Consider the following 24049-nt stretch of genomic DNA (forward strand, 5'->3'; position numbering starts at 1 on the left):
AATGTATGACTCTCAACTTCCTCCCGATGGGGTCACAGGGTGGCTCCCTTTTCTCTTCCCACGAATAAGTTGCTTATCAGTTTGTTTTGGGTGGATGCTGTGGTGTGCAGGTCCAGCCTTGTAAATGGAATCTCCTAGGGCAAGACGCAGCCTGGAAACCATTGTTTTATAGGATATGATGGGGCAGCTTAGAGCACGGCGTGGCCTATGTTGTTGTAGCGAACTTGGTTTTGCCTTTAGTAATCAGAATGGATCCTGGTGCTGCTGGGAGTGGATGAACAGAGGTGAGGATTCCATGGTTTTTGTCTGGTTTGTGTTGCCCATTTCGTAGTGTGGTTGAGCAAGCTGAGACTCTGTGTCCGGCCCAGGTTCTCTCTCATATGCTTGAGATGTATTTCAGGCGTCACTGCTCCCAGTGCTGGACCCACATGGTCAGGGTGCATTTGCTCCCCACTTTTGGACTTCATGGTGTAAGCACGTGTCCTCAGCATCCAAAGGTCAGATGTTTTCTTTTTCTTCCACTGTAGAACTTGACGTCCTTCAAGTTTCTGGGAAAAAATGAAGACGGCAAAGGAAGATGCCCTTTCGACCCTGCCCACAGCTACACGTCAGTCATGGTTGGTGAGTCCTGCCTTTGGGGCTCCTGCGCTTTCTGAGTTTATGGTGGCCCACTTGGGACACTCACTAGCTCCTCTCACAGAAGGTGAGCGTCCCACTGCACAGGCCCCTCAGTGTGAGCTTTGGAGCTCATCATTCAGGCTCCACTGCAGTATCCCATGTGCACACCACCTAGATGCTCCTGGGGCCGTGGCGCCTCCTGCTGTGGTCTCGCACGTCAGAGGCGGGTGGGTATGTGCTGTTGTATGGGACAGTTCCCCTGGGATCTGACAGCCAGCTTCAATCTTCACCATCAGTGTACAATAGCCAGGGAACTTTGTAAGACATTCAGTACTGTATTATAAAACGGGCCTCGTGTGAGCTGGCGCACAGTCGTGCTCAGAGTATGTTTAAAGTAGGGGAGGCTGGCCCATGCTGCCTGGCAGTGTGGGTGCCTCAGCATCTCTTTGGACTTAAAGTGCTTCCTACTTAGGATGGCTTTCCAAGGTGTTGAACGCGGAGGAGTGTCCGTTTCAGCTGTGGGAATTCTCATTGGTGGTTAGCTAGCCTATGACCCTTTAACCTAGAAAAACTTAATTAAATGTGACGACTGTGGTTGTCCTGGTAAAAGAAAAAAATGTTGATGTAGGAAGCAGAAAGGCATCACAGGAGTCAGGGAGGACTCTTTCTCCGAGGGATTAATGAGGGTATAAATAGATCATGGTAGCCTGGTGAGATATGATACCTGGTGGAGGTGGGAGCATAAGGCTTGCTTATAGGCCAGCCTGGGCTAATGTCGAGATCTTATGCTAAACAATCATCCCCAGCCTCCTCCATAGGCAGAAGGACTGATTGGGTTTCCCCTCTCTACTCCCTTTTCTCCACTGCAGGGGGAGAGCTCTACTCTGGGACATCGTATAATTTCTTGGGCAGCGAACCCATCATTTCTAGAAACTCCTCCCATAGCCCCCTGAGGACAGAATATGCCATCCCGTGGCTCAATGGTAAGAAATGTGTGCTGCTAGCCTCATGGGTGTGCCATTTCATTTTTCCTCTGCCTGTCCCCATACCATGGGGAGCGGAGTGGGTGGGGTTGGGGACTGTGGCTCATGTTGGATCCTAGACATTAGAAACTCTGTGGAACTGCTCAGGACCCTTAAAACAATCTGCTAGATTTGTTTTAAATCTGTTTTCTGTCGCACCACACCCCCAAATCAATTTGGGAATCTTTAATGAAGCTCTGATGGGAAGAAAGCAGACATAGGGTTCAGGGTGTGGTCAGTTTCCAGTGTGATGTGAAAGGGGGAGCCTCTGGGGTCAGGGCAGGTGTATTTAGGTGTTCTATTACTGAGAGACAAGCATGTCTGCTGTCTGATTTTAGGGTGTAGATGATGGGGGTGGCTACTTGTGGGTCTTTTCTTGGGGATGCTGGCCAGTGAGATCATGGTCTTTTTGAATGCAGCCCCTTGATCTGGAGTCAGACCCTGGGGTCTGAATATGTAGGAGACAACCAGTTCCTCTTTGGAATAGGACGTCACCAGGACACGGAGTCTTGGTATCCCTCCAGTGGCTGACATTGGCTGATCTGGCTCTTGTTTAAGTCAGCAGATGCTCGCTGGCTCTGCAGCCCAGCTCAGTAGGAGGCCCCCCTGGCTTCCTCTGTAGCATCCTCCGTGCACCGCGCTGAAGCGGAGGAGGGAGGCAGCTGCCAGGTCTGGAGTTTACTAGTGTGACATGTGCACCGTATAGATATCCTAGAAGGGACGCCTCCAGCACCTACGGCTGCACTGGCCAGCCTGGGACATCGTGGGGAGCAGGTAGAGAGGTGGCAAGGTGGCTTCGTGTACAGGGCCGATCCTGTGATACTGCTCTGCAGAGCCTAGCTTCGTCTTTGCGGACGTGATCCAGAAAAGCCCAGATGGTACGGAGGGTGATGATGAGAAGGTCTACTTCTTCTTCACGGAGGTGTCTGTGGAGTACGAGTTCGTTTTCAAGTTGATGATCCCGCGAGTCGCCAGGGTGTGCAAGGTGAGTGCTTTGCCCTCTCCCCAGGCCCAGTTCCCACCCATAGTCCCAGACAGGTGCTGCTATTCCAAGATTCCTATCTCTGGGAATTGAGGCTCAGTGGGAGATGGAACAATGGCCGGTGATTAAAGTGGCAGAGCCGTATGGATGCTTTCTCTCTTAAGACTCTAAGGAGGATTGGGAAGATGGGGTAGTGGTTAAAATTCTTGCCACAAAGGCAAAAGGACCAGAGTTCTGATCTCCAGAATCCATGTAAATGGATTGCAGGTAGACCCCTGTAATGCCAGCCTGGAACAGGTCTGATAGAGGGACTCCCCTCATCAGCAAGCTCTGAGTTTGATTGAGAGGCCTTGTCTCAAAGAATGAGGTGGAAGATTTCTGTTACCAACCTCAGGCCTCCAAATGCACCTACACGTGAATCCATATGGAGGCGCACCACACGTGCACAAACATGAAAGGAAAAGAAATTGAAGGGGGAAAAGAAAGCATTAATCCTTACCATGTGTGTGACTAATCACGGGTAATTGAAATTACAGGAGACAAGGCCAGGAAGGGAGCAAGTGGTTCTCTCCAGCCCTGAGTCGTCTGCAGTTCATAAACTGCCTCTCAGTCATTGGCTCGCTCAAAATGAAAAACATCTAGAACTTTGTCTAGAATCAGGCAGGCAGAGGGGACTTGAAAGGGTCTCTCAGTGGTGCGCTCACATGCCCCCATGGTCTGCATGGGTCGGGGTCTGTGATGGGAAGGAGGCCACCCATCACTTGCCCAGCTCTTATATGCTCCTTTGTGGGTCACAGCTCAGAAAGCTGCGGGAGCCAGGTCCAGTACCACTTGTGTGACACTTGGGGTGACAGATGTGGTTGTTTTGGTTGTCATTGAACGTGTCTCTTGTGTTCTGTGATCCCAGCCCACATGGCAGTAGCACTGCGCTTACGTCTGCAACAGACTTGGGCTAGCCCGGTGGGTGGGGGCGTATGAACTGGCTGTTTGTGTGGCTGGCCATCTGTGCTGCCCCTGCCACGCACTGTCTCTGGCATTCCAGGGAGACCAGGGCGGCCTTCGGACTTTGCAGAAGAAGTGGACCTCCTTCCTAAAGGCCAGGCTGATCTGCTCCAGGCCAGACAGTGGCCTGGTCTTCAACGTACTGCAAGATGTCTTTGTGCTGCGGGCCCCAGGCCTCAAGGAGCCTGTGATCTATGCCGTCTTCACCCCACAGTTGTAAGTTAGTTCCCTTGGCAGTTGGGGGCTGCCCCCCTCCCCGTGATGATCTGCTACCTCCTGACACTCACGGTTTCCCCATCACAGGAACAATGTGGGTCTGTCAGCGGTTTGTGCCTATTCACTGGCCACAGTGGAGGCAGTCTTCTCCCGTGGAAAATACATGCAGAGTGCCACGGTGGAGCAATCTCACACCAAATGGGTGCGCTACAATGGCCCGGTGCCCACTCCCCGGCCTGGAGCGGTAAGCAGGGTTCCCGGCTCCAGGGAGGGCTTATCTTCCCTTTGGGTCTCCGGCCCCAAGCCTGTGACTGCAGATTCCCGAGCTTCCTTGCAGCCGGTTGCATGGCAACAGGAGTCTCTGCACTGGGCCGAGTGCTGCTGGGCCTGGGGTTGAAGAGTGAGGCTTGTTCTTTTCTGATCTCTTCCACGTGAACAGGGCTCACCACATGCTGCCCAAATGAGAGAGTACCACTGGCCTGGGTTCTTTTGAGAAACTGACATTGCGCAATGGCAGGCTCACTCGATTTCCCGATTTCTACAAAGAAACCTCGCTTGTCAGCAGAGCCTAGGCTATCTCCTGAGGCAGCCTGTTCGTTAGACAACAGGAGTCACGTTCTGGCCTCCTAAATATAGTAAATTTAAAGCAAAGGAAATTCTAGGGTTGCCTGCACATTGTCGCCATGTGGTGAATGGGTGTGTGGGGGTGGCTTTTAGATAGTGCCCTATCTGGCTCTTGAAGCTCTCCCTCGGGGCCAGCTTCTCTGTGGGTGGCTCCCCCCGGTTAATCTGGTGGGGTGCAGTGTTCACTGAAACATGGCTAAGGAGCTGGGACAAAGAAAAAAAATTCCAACCCCTTTTCCTTTTGTGCTACTTAGAATTTGGTTTCCCCTTCCTCCTCCCACCCCCCTTTACCTCTCCCCGTGTGCATGTGCGTGTGTACATGTTAATCAATATTTAGCATGCTCTCTTCTCGCGAGTGTTTTGAATTGGAGAGGTTTGCTGAGTGTTTTTATTGACACCTTATTCCTCTGTTGCTCTAAGACAGTTATGTCAATGTGGCTGTGCCTTAAAACCACTGCTCCTGTCCCCGGAGGTCACCTCAGCCCTGTTCCTCTTTGGAGAAGCGTGACTGTGGCCCTCCAGGGCTGCTGATGCAGCCTCTCTTCTGTGCTCAGTTGGAGCTAAGAGGGCGTGTTATCACGCTGCTTTTTCCCCACAGTGCATCGACAGTGAGGCTCGGGCAGCCAACTACACCAGCTCTCTGAATCTCCCAGACAAAACACTGCAGTTTGTAAAAGACCACCCTCTGATGGACGACTCGGTGACCCCGATAGACAACAGACCCAAGCTAATAAAAACAGATGTAAACTACACCCAGATAGTGGTAGACAGGACCCAGGCCTTGGATGGGACCTTCTACGATGTCATGTTTATCAGCACAGGTGGGTTCCTTGGTAAGACTGGGAAATTCACGAGGTCATTTATGGGCGGATCTGGTATCTCCAAGTGCCCGAAAGGTTTGGGACAGCATGAAGGGATTTCTGAGACATCCCTGCACCTGGGATTCTGAGTTTCTGTGACTATCAGCAGGCACCTGGGGCACTTGTTACATATGCAAGTCCTGGCCTGTGGGACAAAGTAGTTCCCGTTGTCATGGAACCAGGGATTGGCCTGGTATTTCCTCATTGGCAGTGGGAGACCCTGCCCCCGTCTAGGAGGAGCCAGGCTCCATTCTGCCCTGATTAGCCTTAGGAGGCGGCACAACTCCAGACAAGTCTTCGGGGATGGTGGTGAAGAGTTGGAGCTCAGCAGCTGGCAGCGCCCCAGGGCCCACTGCCCAAATGACTTGAGCATTTTGCTTTCGCCTGCCTGTCTGGGCCTAGTCTCGCCAGGTGGATTGCAACAGCAGCCACCTTACAGCGAATGTGACTCAGGTGTCAGGATGTGACCTTACAGGTGAAGGTCGGTGGCATCCACCCTGGGGCAAGGGTGATGCTTTGTGGGAAAGCTGGAGTTCTTGTAACTTGAGCTCCTGATTATTTATTTTGCCAAGTGCTGCTCTCCACTTCTAAAGCAAAGGCCTTGTTGAGGGAATGACTTGAGCCTGCGGAATTATGAGTGGTCGCCGTCAAGGTTGGCGTCTCCTCTCCTATCGCTCTGGCTGAAAGCAACTTAAAGGAAGGGGGTGTGTTTAGTTACAGTCCACCATTTCGGGAAGTCAGCCGGGAACTTCAGTAGCGAGTCACATTGCACTTACAGTTAAGAGCACAGAAATGAAAGCACCCGTGCTGCCAGCTTGCTGGGTTGCCCTATGCTTACCTAGCTAGCTTCCCTCACTTACATAGTCCAGGACTACCTGTTGTGGGGGCAGTGCAGTCACAGTGGGTGAGGTCTCCCCATGTTAGTCAACAATCGAGACAGCGCTCCACAGACAATGCTACAGGCCAGCCTGATCTAGGCAGTTTCTCTGCTGAGGCTCTTTCCAGGTGATTCTAGGTTGCAGTAAGGTGACCCTTAAAACAAGCGTTTCCCTCCTTGCTGACCTGGGTTTCGACCTTGCAGACCGGGGAGCTCTACATAAAGCTGTCATCCTTGGGAAAGAGGTGCATGTTGTCGAGGAGACCCAGCTCTTCCAGGACTATGAGCCGATCCAGACTCTGCTGCTGTCGTCAAAGAAGGTAATGTGAGCTGGGGCGGACCCGGCTGCTTGTCTTCACGGGGAGGACTGGCTGGGATGGCGTCTCAAAATTCGGCAGCCTCTGGCCTAGATGAGCCGGCCTTTGGACTCTGACAGCATTCTTCCATAGGATCTATAGCTTGGGAAGGAGGCATGGCAGAGCCGAGGACTAAGCCACTAGAGCCCGTAGCTGGCACTTTTGGGTCGTCTCTAACCTGGGGAAACACGTCCTTGTGCCTCGAGCCTGAGAGAATGTGGACTGTGCTGTGGGACATGGTACGTGTGCTGATTTGTAACAGCTCACCCTGTGGAGCTCCCAGCACATCCACTGACAGGCTTGGCAGGCTTGGCAGCCAGAGTCTCAGTCTCAGGTGCCCAGCTTGGTACTCTGGCTCCTATGAGCCATCGAAACACAACGATGGTCAAATCAGCCTGTGGAAGCCACACTATGTGTTGCCTAAAGTTTTCATAGATTATAAAATACTCATTTTTAAAATGTATTCTCAAGCAATTAAAAATGTAAACCTCTACCAGTTATGGTAGTGCATGCCTTTAATCCCAGCACTCTGGAGGCAGAGAGACAGGTGGATTTCTATGAATTCAAGGCCAGTCTGGTATGCATGGTGTTTTTCAAGACAGCCAGGGCTGTGGAGAGAGGGGGAGCTGTGAAGAGACATATAAACAAATAATATGTAAATAAAAATAATACATAAATAAATTACATATAAATTATTTATTTATTTAGAGCCCCTGAATGGGACATAGTGCTTCACACCTGTAGTCCCAGGCCTTGGCAGGGGGAGGCAGGAGGATCAGGACTCAAGGCTGGCCTGAGCCAAGTGAGACCCCACTGCAAAAATAAAAGAAGGTATAAAGCCCTTTAGTTGGTGGACTGTATAGAAATGGCCTGGGAACTTGCTGTCCCTTGTCCACTGGCCTTGGGAAGAGGTGGCCACCACATATTACAGCTAGGATAGGGCAGTAAGGTACAGAATGTGGGCTCTCCCAGATCTTGGCTGTGCTGCGTTGTTGCCATGTGTTTCTGGGCCTCACTGTATGGTCCTCATAAGGTGATCTCTGTGTTTGTAAGCTTTCCATGAATGTGACTGTTAAGAGGACATGAGCCTCGTAGGTGTGGAGGATTGGGTTTGAGAAGCACAAGACCCAGAGAAAACCAGGAGCAGGGCCAGCACCTCCCTGCTGACAGATGCCACCTGCCTTGCTCCATGCCTATCTGCCAAGGTGCTCCCTGTCCTTGCCAGGACTCTGATGTGATCCACTGAGAGACAGGTCTTGGGTCACCCTTTTGGCTTCAGGTGCCAGTGCTAGCTTCTTGCCCGTACCCTCGTCTTTGATGCCTGGCTGGTTTTGAACTCTGGCCTGGCGTTGTCTTTCCCTATGGACTGCATATCCTTGGGCCCCCATGTTTGTGATTTAGTTCCCTTTAGGGAGATAGCCACCACAGATAGCAAGGGGCCATCAGTCACTTACCTGTGTGCTGCACTTCTGCTAGCACAGGTGGGTAGCTGGACCTGGCCTGCAGCCAGTGCTGTGACATGTCGCTGTCCTGGACGTCAGTGCCTGGCAGGGACTGAGCTCTGTGTGGCTACACTGCAGCACCATGACTGGTTTTGGTGACTCTTCCCTCACAAATACAGGCAAGCAGAGAGCACATGACAGTGTCTCTTGCTGGGTGAAATTTGCCTGCTTTCTGTTTGTTCTTTGCACGACGTCGATGAGTGTGGTCACACTGGCGTTCCGGATTCAGAGATGAGTGATAAGGACTCGTCCTTATCACAGGTGTGTACTTTCACGCCTGTGAGACGGGACTGGCCTTTGAAGGCTGTGCCTTTTGGCTTCTAGCTGTAGTGCAGTATCCTCTACCGCAAGTCCAGGAGAGCAGTACGGGTATCAGATTGGGAGTGGGAGGAAGCTGAAGAGGGCTGTTGTGAGCTTCTCCAGACACAGAAGTCTCTTTACCCCAGGGAGGGCACCACGGATGGACCAATCTAGCTCAGGGACCCAGTGAGTTTGGGGGAGTTACCTAAGGGTATGAACGAGGGATTATTTACAAGAGTGTGGGTGACTCAGAAGAAGTAGCTGCGTCAACAAACAACCTACTTTAGCACAAGTAGCATTCCAGAAGCTGCATCCGTAGAGCTCTCTCTCTACACAGCTAGCAGGCTGCTCGACAGGTCTTTCCTCTCGCCAGACCAGCGGTTGCTTAGTGCTTACGTAACCTTGGGGAAGAGGGACTTGTGAATCTTACAACTTTCCAGCTTCTGAAGTTTCCTTTAGTTTCTGAGTCTTGTGAACCTCCCTCTGACCTCTAGGAGGGAGTGTTTCAATCAGGGGAAAGAGGGATAGAATTGTCTTTTCTCGGAAGAGAGGCTGGTGCAGAAATCCGGTGCCCTCAGCCCGAGCCAGCCCAGATGTGGAAGGGTGATGTCAGATCCCAGGCCCTACAGATCCTCAGGTGCTGTTTGAGTCCTCCCGGGACACAGTGCACCGGCCTATGTGTTTTTATACAAGATTTATCTCTCAGTTTGCTTTTCCGTTGCTGTAATAATTAACCCTGACCAGAAACAGCCTGGGGAGGACAAGGTTTGTTTCAGCTTACCCTTTCCAGGTCCATCAGTAAGGGAAACCGGGACAGGAACTGAAGCAAACACGCGGAGGAAGCTGCTTACGGGCTGGCCCTGTGGCTTCTGCTTCGCTACTGTCGTATAAAGCCCAGGACTACCTGCCCAAGGGTGTCACCACCCACAGCAGGCTGAACCCACCTGCTTTAATTAGCAGATATGCAAATGGCCCATAGACGTGTCCACAGGCCAATCTGATATAGGCAATTTCTCAACGCCAGTTCCCTCTGCCCAGGTGTGTCAAGTTGACAATGAAACTAATCAGGAAATTGTCCTTTAGGTCGTGGTGGTGAGGCCTTGTGACCTGTTCTGAGCCAGGGAGCCCTTCCCTCCTGCAGTGTTTGAGTGCGCCGTGCCTTCCCCGGGGTTGGTAGAGAAGCTGGCAACCCCACCAGTGCCTAGTCCTCCTTACACCTGCTGTTTGTCTCCCACACACAGGGGAAGAGTTTTGTCTATGCTGGCTCCAACTCGGGAGTGGTCCAGGCTCCCCTGGCCTTCTGCGGAAAGCACGGTAGCTGTGAGGATTGTGTGCTGGCGCGGGACCCCTACTGTGCCTGGAGCCCAGCCGCCAGGGCCTGTGTTACCTTGCACCAGGCCGTGGGCTCCAACAGGTATGAGTACAGACGGGACAATGTGTAAGTATGTGCCCTGGAGACAGGCTGGAGAGTAATGGGCGCCTATTGTCTTCCAGGGCCTGGATTCAAGAGATGAGTGGTGACACATCCTCGTGCCTGGGTGAGTGGCCCTCCTTTGCCTTGCTGCTCAGGATGTCAAAGTTCCCGGTCTTTCCATTCCACGCCGCTCGTGTGCCTTTGTTTTCCATTCTCCTCCCTGAACAGAGGTCAGGCGGCATGCAGCAGACCTGTGACCTCTCCTTGTGATGACCTGTGGTCTTTCTCTGTCCCTGTGATTCCAGCAAGAGTGCCCCAAGCCACACAGGGTGTGTCGGGTCACTGGAAGGCATGCACTGCCCCACACCAAGCTCCTCTGCTTAGCTGGGCTCCTTAAGCTAAACCTGGGATTGTTAAGAATGAGAAGGGAGGAGCCCTTGGGTATGGCCAAACAGCCCAAATTGAAAACCAGGGATTCGGGAACATTTGTTGCAGGGTCATACTTCAAGGAGAAAAATCTTACACTAGAATGGTAGTTTCATGTGTAAAATGTCATTTAAAATAATTCAAGGCCGGAGAGATGACTGTTTGTAGAACCTGACTTCAATCCCAGAACTCATGTAAAACAGCTGGCCATGGTGGTTTGTGCCTGTGAGCCCAAACCTGAGGACAGCAGGACAGGTGGACCCCTGGAACTTGCTGGCCCCAGACAGCCTAGCTGGCTTAGCAAGTACCAGACAAATGATGGATCCTGGCTCAAAAAAAGGGGGGAAAAAAAAAGATAACTGTTACCTGATAGACTTCTGGCTCGCACACAGAAAATTGTACAAAATTCCCGCCAGGCTACCTGTATAAGGTGTCACTGTATTACAAATGAAATTTCATATTTAGATTTTGGTCCCCTTCCAAAGATAGCGGTGTCATTTTATATATGCAAATATCCCCTACCCCAAACTTTTTCCCCGTCTCTGGTATTTCCAACAAAAGACACACTTAAAATTAGTTCCTGTCCTCTTGGGGGTCCCACTACTGATGGCTGGCCATTGGGGAATAGCCGTGACCAGAGGTAGACATAGTATCTCGCAGGGCTTCTTCTAATCTGCCTTCCCAGTACATGAGGTCAGATGGGCCCAAGCCCTGTGCCCCCTCCCCTCACCAGCCATGTCACAGACATGTAAGAAGAGGGTCCCTGGTTGCTGGCTGGCCTACCTCAGCCATTAGCACATCATTTGGCAGCTGACCCTGGGTACTACTGCAGATGGAGGAGCTGACCAGTGCACAGCCCTCCAGCCTGCTGAGCTTTCTGCAGGGACAGAGTGAGAATAGGGACTTCTCAGAGCTGTCACCGAATTCTTCATTTCTGGGGGCTGCTGCCGGGTCTCGGATATCTTCATCTTGGTCCTGAAGATTCCATCTGGCTCCAGAGGGTGAAACTCTCTGTCGTCCTGTGGGTATTAACCTGTTTTTGAGAGCAATTGAGTCGTCAGACGGAGTTGTTGATGCTGAGCACATTTATTTTGATGTTCCAGATAAGAGTAAAGAAAGTTCCCATCAGCATTTTTTCAAGCACGGTGGCATAGCCGAACTCAAATGCTTCCAAAAGTCCAACCTGGCTCGGGTCGTGTGGAAGTTCCAGAATGGCGAGCTGCAGGCTGTGAGTCCCAAGTATGGCTTTGTGGGCAGGAAACACCTGCTCATCTTCAACCTGTCAGAGGGAGACAGTGGCGTGTATCAGTGCCTATCGGAGGAAAGGGTGAAGAATAACACAGTCTCTCGGCTGCTTGCCAAGCACATCCTGGAAGTAAAGGTGGTTTCTCAGACCCCCACGTCGCCTGCCTCCCAGGCCGTTCAGACAGAAGGTAGTAGGATCACTTCCAAAGTGCCAGTGGCATCTACCCAGGGGTCCTCTCCCTCTACCCCGGCTCTGTGGGCAACCTCCCCCAGGGCTGCTACCCTACCTCCCAAGTCCTCCTCCACCGGTACATCCTGTGAACCGAAAATGGTCATCAACACGGTCCCCCAGCTTCACTCGGAGAAGACGGTGTATCTTAAGTCCGGTGACAACCGCCTGCTCATGTCCCTCCTACTCTTCATCTTTGTCCTCTTCCTCTGCCTCTTTTTCTACAACTGTTACAAGGGCTACCTGCCCGGACAGTGCTTAAAATTCCGCTCAGCCGTACTGCTTGGGAAGAAGAAGCCCAAGTCAGATTTCTCTGACCTGGAGCAGAGTGTGAAGGAGACGCTGGTGGAGCCTGCGAGCTTCTCACAGCAGAATGGCGACCAGCCCAAGCCAGCCCTGGACACTGGCTATGAAACCGAGCAGGACACCATCACCAGCAAAGTGCCCACAGACCGTGAGGACTCCCAGCGGATCGATGACCTCTCCGCCAGGGACAAACCGTTCGATGTCAAATGCGAACTGAAGTTTGCAGATTCGGATGCTGATGGGGACTGACGCCGGGGCACCCCAGGCCGCGCCCCGCAGTCTTTGTGGAGAGTGTCGTGTTGAGCCCATTTCAGTAGCCGAGTCTTGTCATTGTGCGCCAGCCTCAGTCCTTTGTCTCTGTTCTCTTGGGTTGAGTCTGTGACTTGTCCCTCTTTGTCCTTTTGGGAAACAAATATCTATTCCAGTCTCAAGTCCTGCAGTCGTCGGAGCGCTTATTTAAGATGAACCTGAGCCCTTTGTGTGCTGGGGAGCGATGGCCGCCTCTGTGGGCCGAGAAGAGTAAACCTTCCTCTTCCCCTACTCATAGCAGCCACTAAAAGATAATTTAATTCCAGATTGGAAATGACCTTTTAGTTTATCAGATTGGTAATGTATTACCTGCTGTCCAGATTGGCACGGACTCTTTCTTTCACTTAATTATTTTTTAGGATTTTTTGTTCTGATTTTGTTGATGTCTTAGGCCATTTTTTTTTAATTACTGAAGGAGCTGTTTTAATATTCATGAAAAGATGAGCATTTTCTAGATTTTTGTTATATATGGAGATAAAATATGGCTTATGTCGCTTAAGATTCTCAGGGATAGACTTATTTTTGCTAAATGCATTCTTTCCTGCTGTTAGGAATGTAGGCCTGAAACTGTCTCTCGGACCCACTCACCCTTTATTTTGGTGGGTTTTTGTTTTTGTCTTTTAATCTTACACATTTTGAAGGAAGTACCACTTTCCAAGATTGTCTTTCTGTGCTTTTTTTTTTTTTTTCCTGCCGTACATCTGCAAGGTGGGTGTTGAGTAAGGGCAGGTGGCCCAGTGGCTCTGGGTGGCGATTGAGCTGGTCCTGTATGGGGAGGGGGGTTAGTACCCCGATGGCCCTGCTGCTGTTTGAGATCTGCTGCCTGATGGATGGAGCCTTCATGAGGACAACCTTGGTTCTTGATCACTTCCTGTCTCCCCTCCATTACATCTCACATCACTGCCCTTGGACTTCCGCCTTGACTGTTCACGCAAGACAAGACAGAAATGGATCGGGTAGTTGGGCCCCCAGCCCTGGGACAGTGACCACAGCATCCCGAGTGGCGGCCGCTGCTGCAGCTTGATTTCTGCCAGTGTCTTTCAGGATGTGACTGGGCGGTACGAGCCTAGCATTTGTTTCTCACTCAGTGTGTGTGGAGCACTCATTCCATGTAGAGAGTGGTGAACTCTGGATTGCCTGTGCCGGGTAGACGCTCATCTTCAGCATGCCATGGTCTCATCATTCGGTGTAAACGTTTGTGTTTATAAGATTTACTTTGTTTTTATTTTTCTACTTTGAACTGTATACATTTGAAAAGTACCCAAATAAACCAGAAGCTTTATCGTTGACTGGGCCAGCCTCTCCTTAGTGGAGGCTGTGTGGGCCTCCTGTCCCCGGGTGATGGCTCTGGGTGGGGGTCGGCCTCGTTGCTTTTCTTTTCTCATCCCTAAGTGTCTGTTTCTTGCTTTACCTTCTCTGGCATGGGACTTGTTCTGATGACTTCTTCCTCATTCCTCAGTGCCTTCTTTTCTGTCCTCACAGCCTCATCTCCTAAATCCTTTCCTCCTCCTGGCTCCTCCTCTCTGTCCTGTCTGGGCCCTGACTCGTCTTCTCCCAGAAGTCCTTGGCCAGCCTTGGCCTCAGGGCCCAGCAGCCGTAAGCGGGTTACCTTGCTGCCACCCTTCCTGAGTGACCAGGCACAGCAGGTGCAGGCGCTGGGAACCTTCTACCTCTTCTGCCAAGCCACAGGTGAGTTGAGGGCCCAAGTGTCCATGGCTGTCCCTTACTGCTCACCACTTAGCCTTACCTTGGCTTGGTTCAGCATCTATACTTTCAGCCCTATTGATATTTGTAGATGGAAGTTTCTGTCCTGCCCCGTCCAGTAGCCGTTCAGTCCCCAAAAAACACACAGAGGCTTATATTAATTATAAACTGTTTGACCTATTAGCTCAGGCTTATTATTAACTATCTCTTACAACTTAAATTAACCCATAATTCTTATTTGTGCTTAGCCACATGACTTGGTACCTTTTCTCAGTGCAGCTGTCGGAAGCCACCAGTTTGTGGCAGTAGGACAGTGCAACTGTAGGAAGTCACCAACCTGAGCAGCAGGACAGTGGAACTGTGTTAACTCACATGGCCAGGCCTCTGTGTTGGCGGAGTTTTTCATTAGACTGCCAATCAGCTTCGTCCTGCCAACCTGCCAGCCACTGCCCAAGTAACCACACAGAGACTTAACTGATTTTAGCTAGCTCTTACTGCTTAAATTAACCCATTCTTTTAATCTGTGTGCTGCCTGGGGCTCGTTTACCTCATCTCCATACTTCCCATCCTGTGTGCTCTGCTTCTCATGGCCTCTCTTTTCAACCCCCGAGACTCTGCCCCTCTTCTTCCCAACATTCTCTCTGCCCCCAAAATCCATCGGCCAATCAGCTTTTTATTAACAATGAGAACAGCGTATCTTTTTTTAAAGGTTTATTTATTATATATACAGTGTTCTGTATATATAATACAGAATATATGCATGTGTATCTGCAGGCCAGAAGAGGCCAGTTCTCATCATAGATGGTTGTATGGGTTGCTGGTTGTGTGGTTGCTGGGAATTGAACTCAGGACCTCTGGAAGAGCAGCCTGTGGCTTTAACCTCCAAGCCATGTCTCCAGCTCTGAGAGCAGCATATCTTTACAGTATATAGAAGGATCATTGCACAGTACCGCTGAGGCTGGGCCTACACGACCTCCATCTACTCCTGCCAGCAACACCGCTGCCCTCACCACTTCAGAGCTACCGTGAGAGGCTGGAGATGTGTTCTTCATACACTTCCATCAGCCTTCTCATGGCCAGACTTAGGGAACACCAGGAACTAGGAACCATAGCTGGGGACTGTGGGGACCAGAAGAACTGGTACCTGAGTACTTCTGGCAGAGTGTACCTGAGAACTGAATTGGGAAGGAGCGTGCTCCTTTTCCAACCCCTCAGAATGGACTGAGCACGTGCTGGGGAGATGGCTCAGTGGTTAAAGTACTCGCAGTGAAATCTTAAGGACCAGGGTTCTCATCCCCAGAACCCACCTGTGATTCCAACCTCGGAAAGTGGAGACAGGATCCCCAGATCATCCTGCCTGGCAAGACTAGCCAGGTAGCTGTGCTCTGGGTTTGATTGAGAGACCTTGTCTGTGATTCAGGTGGAGAAGTAAGGATAATTCCTGATAACTCAGGCCTCCAGATGCACATACAAACACGTGCACTCATACGCATGCATACAATGTGTGTGTGTGTGTGTGTGTGTGTGTGTGTGTGTGTGTGTGTGTGTCTTGAACAGATACAGGAACACATTCCCTCCCTTGCCCTCTTTCTCTTGTCCTTTCCACAAACTGGCCACCTCTGGGGCCTTTCTTTCCTGCCCTGTCCTCTGCCGAGGCCAGGCAGCTCACGGGAAGGCATTGTAAGCTTTGGTGCTGTGCTTGGCTGGTTGTGGCCAGGTGGGCTTTGGCGGTGTGAACGGGCAGGGGCCGCTGCTGTCCCTGCGCAGGTGGCAGGCTTGGGCCTGGGTCTGCAGACAGCTCTGTCTGAAGCAGAGGCTCATGGGGCTTCGGACTGAACTTGCTGCAACTTTTCTACAAGAAGCAGTGTGTGTTTGGGTTCTGTCTCTGGTGTCTGCTGAGGAAGCAAAGGCAGCTGTGCCAGGTGAGACTGCCGTTGCCTCTCCCAGCGCAACCACAGCCTTATCCTATAGCCCAGGGCAGGGCACGGCAGGGCAGGTCGGGAGCCGTGACCTGGGTTTTTCTCCTTCCTGAAGCAGCTGCTTGCCTGATGGTTGCTCTAAATGGCTTGGGGCTGGCTGATTAAAGACCTGGCAAGCTGTTTTTAGAACACGAGACTTAAAGAGAGGGTGGATAGGGAATCTTCAGGTCCTTGGCTTGTGTCCTGGTGCTCACACTGGCTCTGCTGGTTACCCTGAGCTATCTTGGGGAGCCTCTCCCCTCCAGAGGGTTGATCGGGGTCAGATAGTTAGACTTGCACTCGGGGCTAGTCTCCTGCCCTTGCTCCCACCCAGGGCCTCTGTGTCATCTGGATTGGGTGAGTATGTCCCAGGGTCTGAGAGGCTTTGAGACACCCCTGCTGTGGTAAGTGAGATGACCAGGGTAGGCTGCCGAGGAGGCCAGGCTGCCCACAGCCTAGAGCTCGCTGGACCTGGCACTGCCTTCCTGGTGCCTTTAGAAAGTCTGAGTCTGTGTGGGCCAGCACAGCACTGAGGTCCCTGTGTAGACCCAGCCCGGTTCCTTAGGGACTGGAGCTACTGTATTGCCCCATGTTGTACTGCGATTGCTTCCCAGGTGTCTTGATGTAACTGCTAGGTTCATGTTTATTCTGTCCTGCTGCCGGCTGCCATGGGGTTGGCACATGTACACCATCTACCACACCACACACATCCCATACACACATCACATATGCCATGCCACAACACACTCCCACACCCCACATACACCACACTCCACACACATCACCAATACTGTGTCACATCATATATACCATATATAGAATACACACCACATATACCACACTACATAGACCATATCCCATCTACTACACCATACCACACCACAAATACCAAACCACACTACACACCACATATACCACATCACATATACCATACATCCTACTTACACCATGCCATACATTACAATGCACATACCCTAAACTGCATACCATGCTACACATACATGTACATAGTATTTACTCAGTCCATAAACATCACATACATCACACAAATACCACATACACACAGACACACCACACAGCATATAGCAACATAAAACACCAACACCACAAATCACCCACAATGGAAAGCACCAATCAATGTTGAAAGAGGGCCACTTGTTCGTTTCCTGGCCATCTGGCAGCTCAGACCCAAAATAATCACACAGAAATCACTGCTTGGCCCATTAGCTCTAGCTTCTTCTTATTGGCTAACTCTTATATCTTATTTTAACCCATTTTTAGTAATTTATGTATCACCACGTGGCTGTGGCTTACCAAAGTTCCCAGCATCTGTCTCCATCGGGCTATATGGCTTCTTCTGACTTCACTTTCTTTCTCCCAGCATTCAGTTTAGTTTTTTCCTGCCTAACTAAGGTCTGCCTTGCTATAGGCCAAAGCAGTTTCTTTATTCATTAAATGTAATCACAGCATACAGAGAAGAATCCCACATCAAGTCAACACTATGTGCACACCCCTACACAGCCACTAAAATAGACACTCACAAACAGCTTACCTACCATACACATGACAGCCACTATAGACACAAACAGCATACCACAGGGCACATACCTTTGCCCACCCTGGTAATCTAAGATACTAACTTTAGGTCTTTTACTAATGGCATAAGCAAATCCTTTTACCCTTTTACCAAGCAAGGCTCCAGGCCGAGCACCAGCATGTCTGGGGTCCCTTCAGCTGGCCCTTTAGCTTCACTGGGAGCTTTGGTATGGGTTTGGGGCCTTCTAAGAGAGCTAAGGAATTGGGTGGTAGGGACTACCAAAGCTTCTTCCTCTCTGGGCCTCCTGTGGTCACTACCCAGCGCCAGATGGCACAGCACTGTTGGGGTTGGCACCACTCAGTGCCAGATGGCACAGCACTGGTGGGGATGTACTGCCCACTTTTAATGCTCCTTCTTCCTCTCTTTAATTCTGCACTCAAAAGGAATTGGATAGTTAAAGAACGAACAGAGAGTAAGTACCACTTCGTCATCTTTCATGTCTGACAGTTATGCAGGATTTAAGTTTATAGGTGCTTAAGTCTGTCCTCATGGGGTCTGTGGCCAGTACATCCTGCATGCTCTCATTTCACCACAAGAACTTGGTCTTTGAGGAGCCTTGAAGTTGGAGGTTACTGTTCTTGGGGTTTGGTGGTTAGTTCCAGCTCGGGCTACCTGGATTTTTTGCCTGGGGGTTTGGTCATGAGAATACTCCTGTTTTCTGTGCTCACGTTAGGACAGAGCTGGTGGATGTGGGGAGGCTGGGCTTTAAACACACACACACACACACACACACACACACACACACCCACCAGAGTTGGTGTCTCATGGTCATCCCTTGGTTATAACAAGAATTAGTTCAAGTTGGATTTTAGGTTGATGCTCATCTGCAGAGGAATGACTAATCCAATATGGGTTCCTGAAAGACATTGAGTGGCTACATAGAAGGGAGCCCTTGGCCCTGAGATCTGCAGGCGCACACCAAGAGCGGTGAGGCTGCGTCCCCGGCACCCGGCCACCCACATGGCTAGCTCTAGCTTATGCCCCAAAATAATTACACCGAAACTGTATTCTTTTAAACACCACTTGGCCCATTTCTATCTAGCTTCTTCTAGGCTAGCTCTCGCTCCTGGACTAGCCCATTTCTAATAATCTGCTATAGCCCACGAGCTGGCTTACCAGGAATGATCTTAACCTGTGTCTGCCTGGAGTGGGAGAATCATGGCGACTCTCTGAGGCGTCTGCCCCCGAGAGGAGAGCTGTCGAGTCAGAGCTCACTTCCTCTTCCTCCCAGCATTCTGTTCTGTTTACTCCTCCCACCTATGTTTTAACCTATGAGGGCCAGCCAAGCAGTTTATTTTTTTAACCAATGACCTTCTTCCATCATGCAGGCATACACACAGGCAGAATATTGTATACATAATAAATAAATAAATATTTTTAAAAAAGAATTTATTGAGACAAAATGAAGAGGGGACAGGAAGGAGAGAGGAAAGAGAGGGAGGGAGAGAGAGAGAGGCAGAGACCTTACCTCAGCTCTAGGGGACCACAGCTCATCTGGAGCAGGGAAGCTGAAGGAAGTGTAGGCATTGTCGAGAATCAGGGTCCCCAGCAAAAGGTGCCCTTGTTCATGCCGGTGAGGTGCTTAGCCCAATCCAGGCAGACCTGCCTGTGGGGTGTGTGCGTGCGTCAGGAGATGACACAAAAGTGGCAGGGCCTGGCTGAAGGGTCCTGGCCTGCCCAGCTCAATGTGACACAGCACATACCCAACAGGAGCAAAGTGCAGCATCACTAGGCTGGCTTGAACTGTCAGGCCATCTTCAGCCCAGGGCAGGGCCAGCGAGTAAACCATGTATGAGTGCCTTCTCCTCCGTGGTGGATGGAGTGGAGCCTGTTCCAGCACAGCTTTGGTGCTCTAGGATGCAGTCAGGACCAACAGAGAGGTTACCTGTTGCCATCACAACTGTTTTGGCCCTGGGGCCAGAGCTCAGCCCCTGTTCATGACTCCCCAGACATGACAACCCCCAGTCACCCTATAATATAATTCAGGGTCTGAGGGAAGTCAAGCTTCTGCCTGCTTGGGGGTCTTCTGTTTGGGCTCACAGAGCCTCTCCCCCTCCCTGCTTTACTGGATGTCCCTGCCTTGCCCACTTTCCAGGATGCTGTCTGTCAGACAAGTTGAAGCTACCCACAGTGCCCCCTTGAATGGGCAAGTGTGGTGGAAATAGGTGACCTTTGTTAGATTTGATTTTTTTTTCTTTTTGAGACAGACTAACTACGTAACCAGGCTGCCCTTGAACTCACAGAAATTCTCCTGCCTTTGCCTCCTGAGTGCTGGGATTAAATATGTGTGCCACCAGACATAACCTTAGACTTCATTTTTGTGTTTGAGATGGTCTCACCATATAGCCCTAGGTGGCTTGAACTTCACTGTGTAAACTCATGTCGGTCCTCCTCCTACAGCCGGCTCCTGTGCTGGGAGTGCAGATGTGCACCACCACACTCGCTAGTCTTTCCTGTCTTTTTCTTTCTTTTCTTTTTTTTTCCCTTAAGATTTGTTTATTTATTATGTATACAGTGTTCTGGCAGAAGAGGGCACTAAATCTCAATGCAGATGGTTGTGAGCCACTGTGTGGTTGCTGAGAATTGAACACAGGACCTCTGGAAGAGCAACCAGTGCTCTTAACCTCTGAGCCATCGCTCCAGCCCCTTGGCTCATCTTTTCAATAGTTAGTATAAAAACCCAAAGGACCAGGCATGGTGAGGTGATGCACACGTGTAATCCTGCTACCTGGAGGGTGGAGCCAGGTCTATCAGGAGTTCAAGGTCATGTGGAATTAGGGTTCAAATACCTGCAGAACAGGTACCACACCTCCAGACACTGTCACCAGGTACTTCACTGGGGTGGGGTAGGGGTGCAGAGCAACCAGAAGCGGGAAGGTGCAGGTCATGCAAGTGTGCCCTGAGTAAAGGCACCCGAGGTCAGAATAGGAAGCCCACAGGAAGCCACAGAAGTGTAAGGGTAGGTGTGGAACTTTGTGGCTCAGCTCCTCCAGGACAGACCGGTACAGAGCTGGAAGCTGCCCCAAGTCATTGCCAGTCCATTTGGGACTAAGATGGCCTTTCATTTGGGCAGTGATGGAGGAGGGTCATCTGTCTATGTGGAGATGCAGAGAGAGGCTATGTGCCCACAGGTCCAGCAGACGTCCACTTCATCTGGGAGAAGAACAGACACACCCTGGAGACGTGTGTACCTGTGCAGACTCACATGCTGCCTGATGGCAGGGCCCATGCACTCAGCTGGCTTCGTGACGCTGTCCGAGAAACCACCGAATACAGCTGCTCTGTCCTCTCCTCAGCAGAGAACCAGACCTCAAAGGTTCAAATTACTGTGATAAGACATGGTAAGTCTCCTGCCAGTCGGCAGCAACACTTCTAGGGGCTCTGTCACTGCGTGGTCCGTCTTAAGACACTTGTGCAGCTTCAGTCTGAGGGCTAACCTACTTGCCTTCTGCTGGGGAAGAGGAAGATTTAGCTTTTCACTGCCTTATGGTGAACTGAGACACACAAGCACTATAAACATACCCACACACGTGTACGTACATGTCATATACATGTATGCCTGCACATACATGCACGTATACCAGACACAAATGCACGTACTACACAGACAGCTACACATGCAGAGCACTTCCATAACACACACACTATACACTTCCTGCCTCCCACTCTCCTATAAGGGAAGTTGAGTTCAGGTTACTAAGACAGTGGAGGCTGGGGAGATGAGGCTCTTGATAAAGTGACTGGCATGTATGGGGTTTGTGAGGCTAAAAGGGTACAAGTGCTTGCTGGATGACCTAGTCTGATCCCTGGGACCCGTGTAGTGCAAACAGAGAAATGACTCCAAGTTGTTCTCTGACTTCCACACACAGGTGAACATGTGTGTATGCTCCCCCTCTCTCAACAGAAGAATGTAACAGAAAATCTGGGTGTGATGGTAGGCACTTGTTACTCCAATCCCTGGGGCTCACTGGCCTATCATCCTAGCCAAGTCAGTAAGCCCCAAGACCAGGAGAGCCTAGGGTCGAGCTCTCTCTCTCTCTCCTCTCTCTCCTCTCTCTCTCTCTCTCTCTCTCTCTCTCTCTCTCTCTCTCTCTCTCTCTCTCTGTCTCTCTCTCGCCTAGGGTTGATCTATTTCTCTGTGTGTGTGTGTGTGTGTGTGTCACACAGAGCCCCTCTTTCCTGTGCCATTTCTCATGTGGTCTGCTGATTTCCATTTGCAGGCTACTTAGTTACCATAAACTCAACACCAGGTGCTCATTTGAGCATTAAACACACTGGCTTGTTTCGAACCTACAACCTTCCATCATCTGCTTCCCAGAAGAGCCAAGGTGTCACTTTTTGAGACAATCCCTCACTCTGTAGCCCAAATAAGCTTTCCTGTGATCCCCTTGCCTCAGCTTCCTGAGTGATGGAATTACAGGTTTGTACCACACCTGGTTTGGGATTGCATCACTTTGAAGCCAGTGTCTTCATGTTGGATCAAGGGTCTGATTTCTATGAGTTCTGTGTGTTCTACTGAGCTGTTTTATGCGTTGTCTTGTGGCACACCTCACAACAGATGTGGAGGTAAACACCTTCAAAGCTTGATCCCTGTGTGCTAGTTTAGCTGGGTACCCAGGCAGTCCAGACACACATCCTGGCATCTGAGGTCACTGGTGGTGCTGGGCACGTCACCTGATCCCCCCCCCTTTGAGACAATCTCACTGTATATCTGTCAACGGAGACCTCTTTAATCTCTGGAAGCTTGTTTTCTCAAACAGTTACAATTTAAAATGGCTTGACCTTTTCACACTTTTCTAGGGCCCATTAGTTAGGGAGCCCTTGCCCTCCAGTTCTGGGGCATTTTCTTGACCGTGTTTACTATTTTCCATCTACTGCTCAGAATTTTTCCAAGATGCGAGAGCTGGACCTCTCCTAGGGAGCTACCTTGTTCTTTCCTGTCATCTTCTGACTTTTCTACTTCCTCATGCGTGGTCTCAGCTCCACCTTCTAAAGCCTAGGGGCCTTTTAGAGATGAAGGCTTTGGCTTTGTTGCATTCTGCTGGTTCACAGCTGGCCATCTGCCTTCCACAATATGGACAGACTTCATTCTCCCCAATTTTCTTCTCTCCATGTAGTCTTTTTCAAAGCACGTGATGTGGACCAAGTAGCATCTGCATGGCCTGGGGCTCACTAGGAAGCCAGGGTCAGAACTGCAGGGTGAGGAGTTCAAAAGCCCCCTGCAGGTGATACTGTGCACGGTACTGAGGAACAGGCTCTCCTCCCACTGAGCACAATACAATCTCCTCCTCCCCTGGCTCTTACAAAATGAGTCTTCTGTTTCAGCCGAAGTGGGGCTCAGCATTAAAACCCAGCAGCAGCCCAGACCTAGAACAAATATTGGGCACAGCAAGGCTTAGCTGGGTTGGAGATCCAGAGACTTAATCTGGGCAAGGGCAGGGCTTCCTCCTTCAGTGTTGAATGTCCCCTCAATCTGCTTGTTATGTACTCAACCCAGAGACCTTTTGTGTGCTAGGGCAGAGGGAGGGTGGCCCCTGATTGGGCAGTCTTTTAAGCCATAGCATGCTACCTCTCCCTTACCCCGACGATCCAGCACTGATTGCCCCATGGCTCTGCTGTGAAGTTGTCCTGGGACAGCAGCTGTCTCGCAACTGCCCACTTTCGGGGTCTCCTGCAGCTTCTGAAAGAAAAGATCCTCTGCTGTCCTTCAGTGGGGTCTAGAGAAAACTCCAACTCACTGTCCACATCTGAGCAATGGCCTAATGCCTGGTCATCAGGATGAACCAGAATCAGCAGAGGGGGGCCTGTGACTTTCAAATTCTCACGGGGAGTTAGGGCAGCACTAGCAAGCACCTACAGTCACCAGAGAGGCACCAGGCAGTGGGAGGCCAATTTACAAGGATGAAGAAATAACCGATGCTGAGACAGAAGCCCACAAAGGCAAATGATTTGCCCAAGGTGAGCAGCTAATGAAGATGCAGGATGGCAATGCCATACCCAAGCTACTACACGCATGCACATGCGCGCGCGCACACACACATACTTTAGCATCAAGGATCATAGGATACAATCATGCTAGGACAGGTCAGTATTAATCTGTGCCACCCAGTGTTTCCAGGTCCCGCAAAGCTGCAGCAGAGTGAAGTGATTCTAATAGTTGGAGGGGCCGCGCTGCTCACTACGCTGTCAGAATCCGTCTGCAGGGCCCCAAGCATGGCTGGGAAGAACTAGCTCCCTCTCCCCCATTGTGGCCAGCAGTCTGAGCTTCAAGTTAGGGCTCCCATGGCATTCTGAAGGACCACTGGGCATTAGTAGTTGTTCTTCATGTTGGATGGGCTCATGTCCATGAAATTCCTTCTGACATTGGTGCCTTTTTACATGCTGTTGGCTTTGTTTTCAGAATCCAGAAAGCGCTGGGCGATGGTGGCGCACGCCTTTAATCCCAGCACTCGGGAGGCAGAGGCAGGCGGATCTCTGTGAGTTCGAGACCAGCCTGGTCTAC

At 50.8% G+C, this 24049-nt stretch overlaps 1 protein-coding gene across 9 annotated transcripts in view; it reads left to right on the plus strand.

Annotated features, from left to right (window-relative positions):
- Sema4d (semaphorin 4D) overlaps positions 1-24049 on the plus strand; it is a 99991-nt gene that overhangs the window by 73528 nt on the left and 2414 nt on the right. For 7 of the 9 annotated variants that reach the window (XM_026778082.1, XM_026778083.1, XM_013355206.2 and 4 more), the window contains 10 exons: positions 528-621; positions 1488-1601; positions 2474-2625; positions 3665-3840; positions 3928-4084; positions 5063-5285; positions 6406-6521; positions 9601-9773; positions 9854-9897; positions 11303-13575. In XM_026778082.1, the coding sequence (XP_026633883.1) occupies positions 528-621; positions 1488-1601; positions 2474-2625; positions 3665-3840; positions 3928-4084; positions 5063-5285; positions 6406-6521; positions 9601-9773; positions 9854-9897; positions 11303-12228 (2175 nt within the window). In that variant the 3' untranslated portion in view covers positions 12229-13575. Of the gene's footprint in view, positions 1-527; positions 622-1487; positions 1602-2473; positions 2626-3664; positions 3841-3927; positions 4085-5062; positions 5286-6405; positions 6522-9600; positions 9774-9853; positions 9898-11302; positions 13576-13770; positions 13978-20678; positions 20889-24049 lie in introns of those variants that run through there. The other 2 variants (XR_001229509.2, XM_013355207.2) reach the window with 2 other exon arrangements.

Source organism: Microtus ochrogaster, unplaced genomic scaffold (genome assembly GCF_000317375.1).
Source record: "Microtus ochrogaster isolate Prairie Vole_2 unplaced genomic scaffold, MicOch1.0 UNK104, whole genome shotgun sequence".
NCBI lineage: Eukaryota > Metazoa > Chordata > Mammalia > Rodentia > Cricetidae > Microtus > Microtus ochrogaster.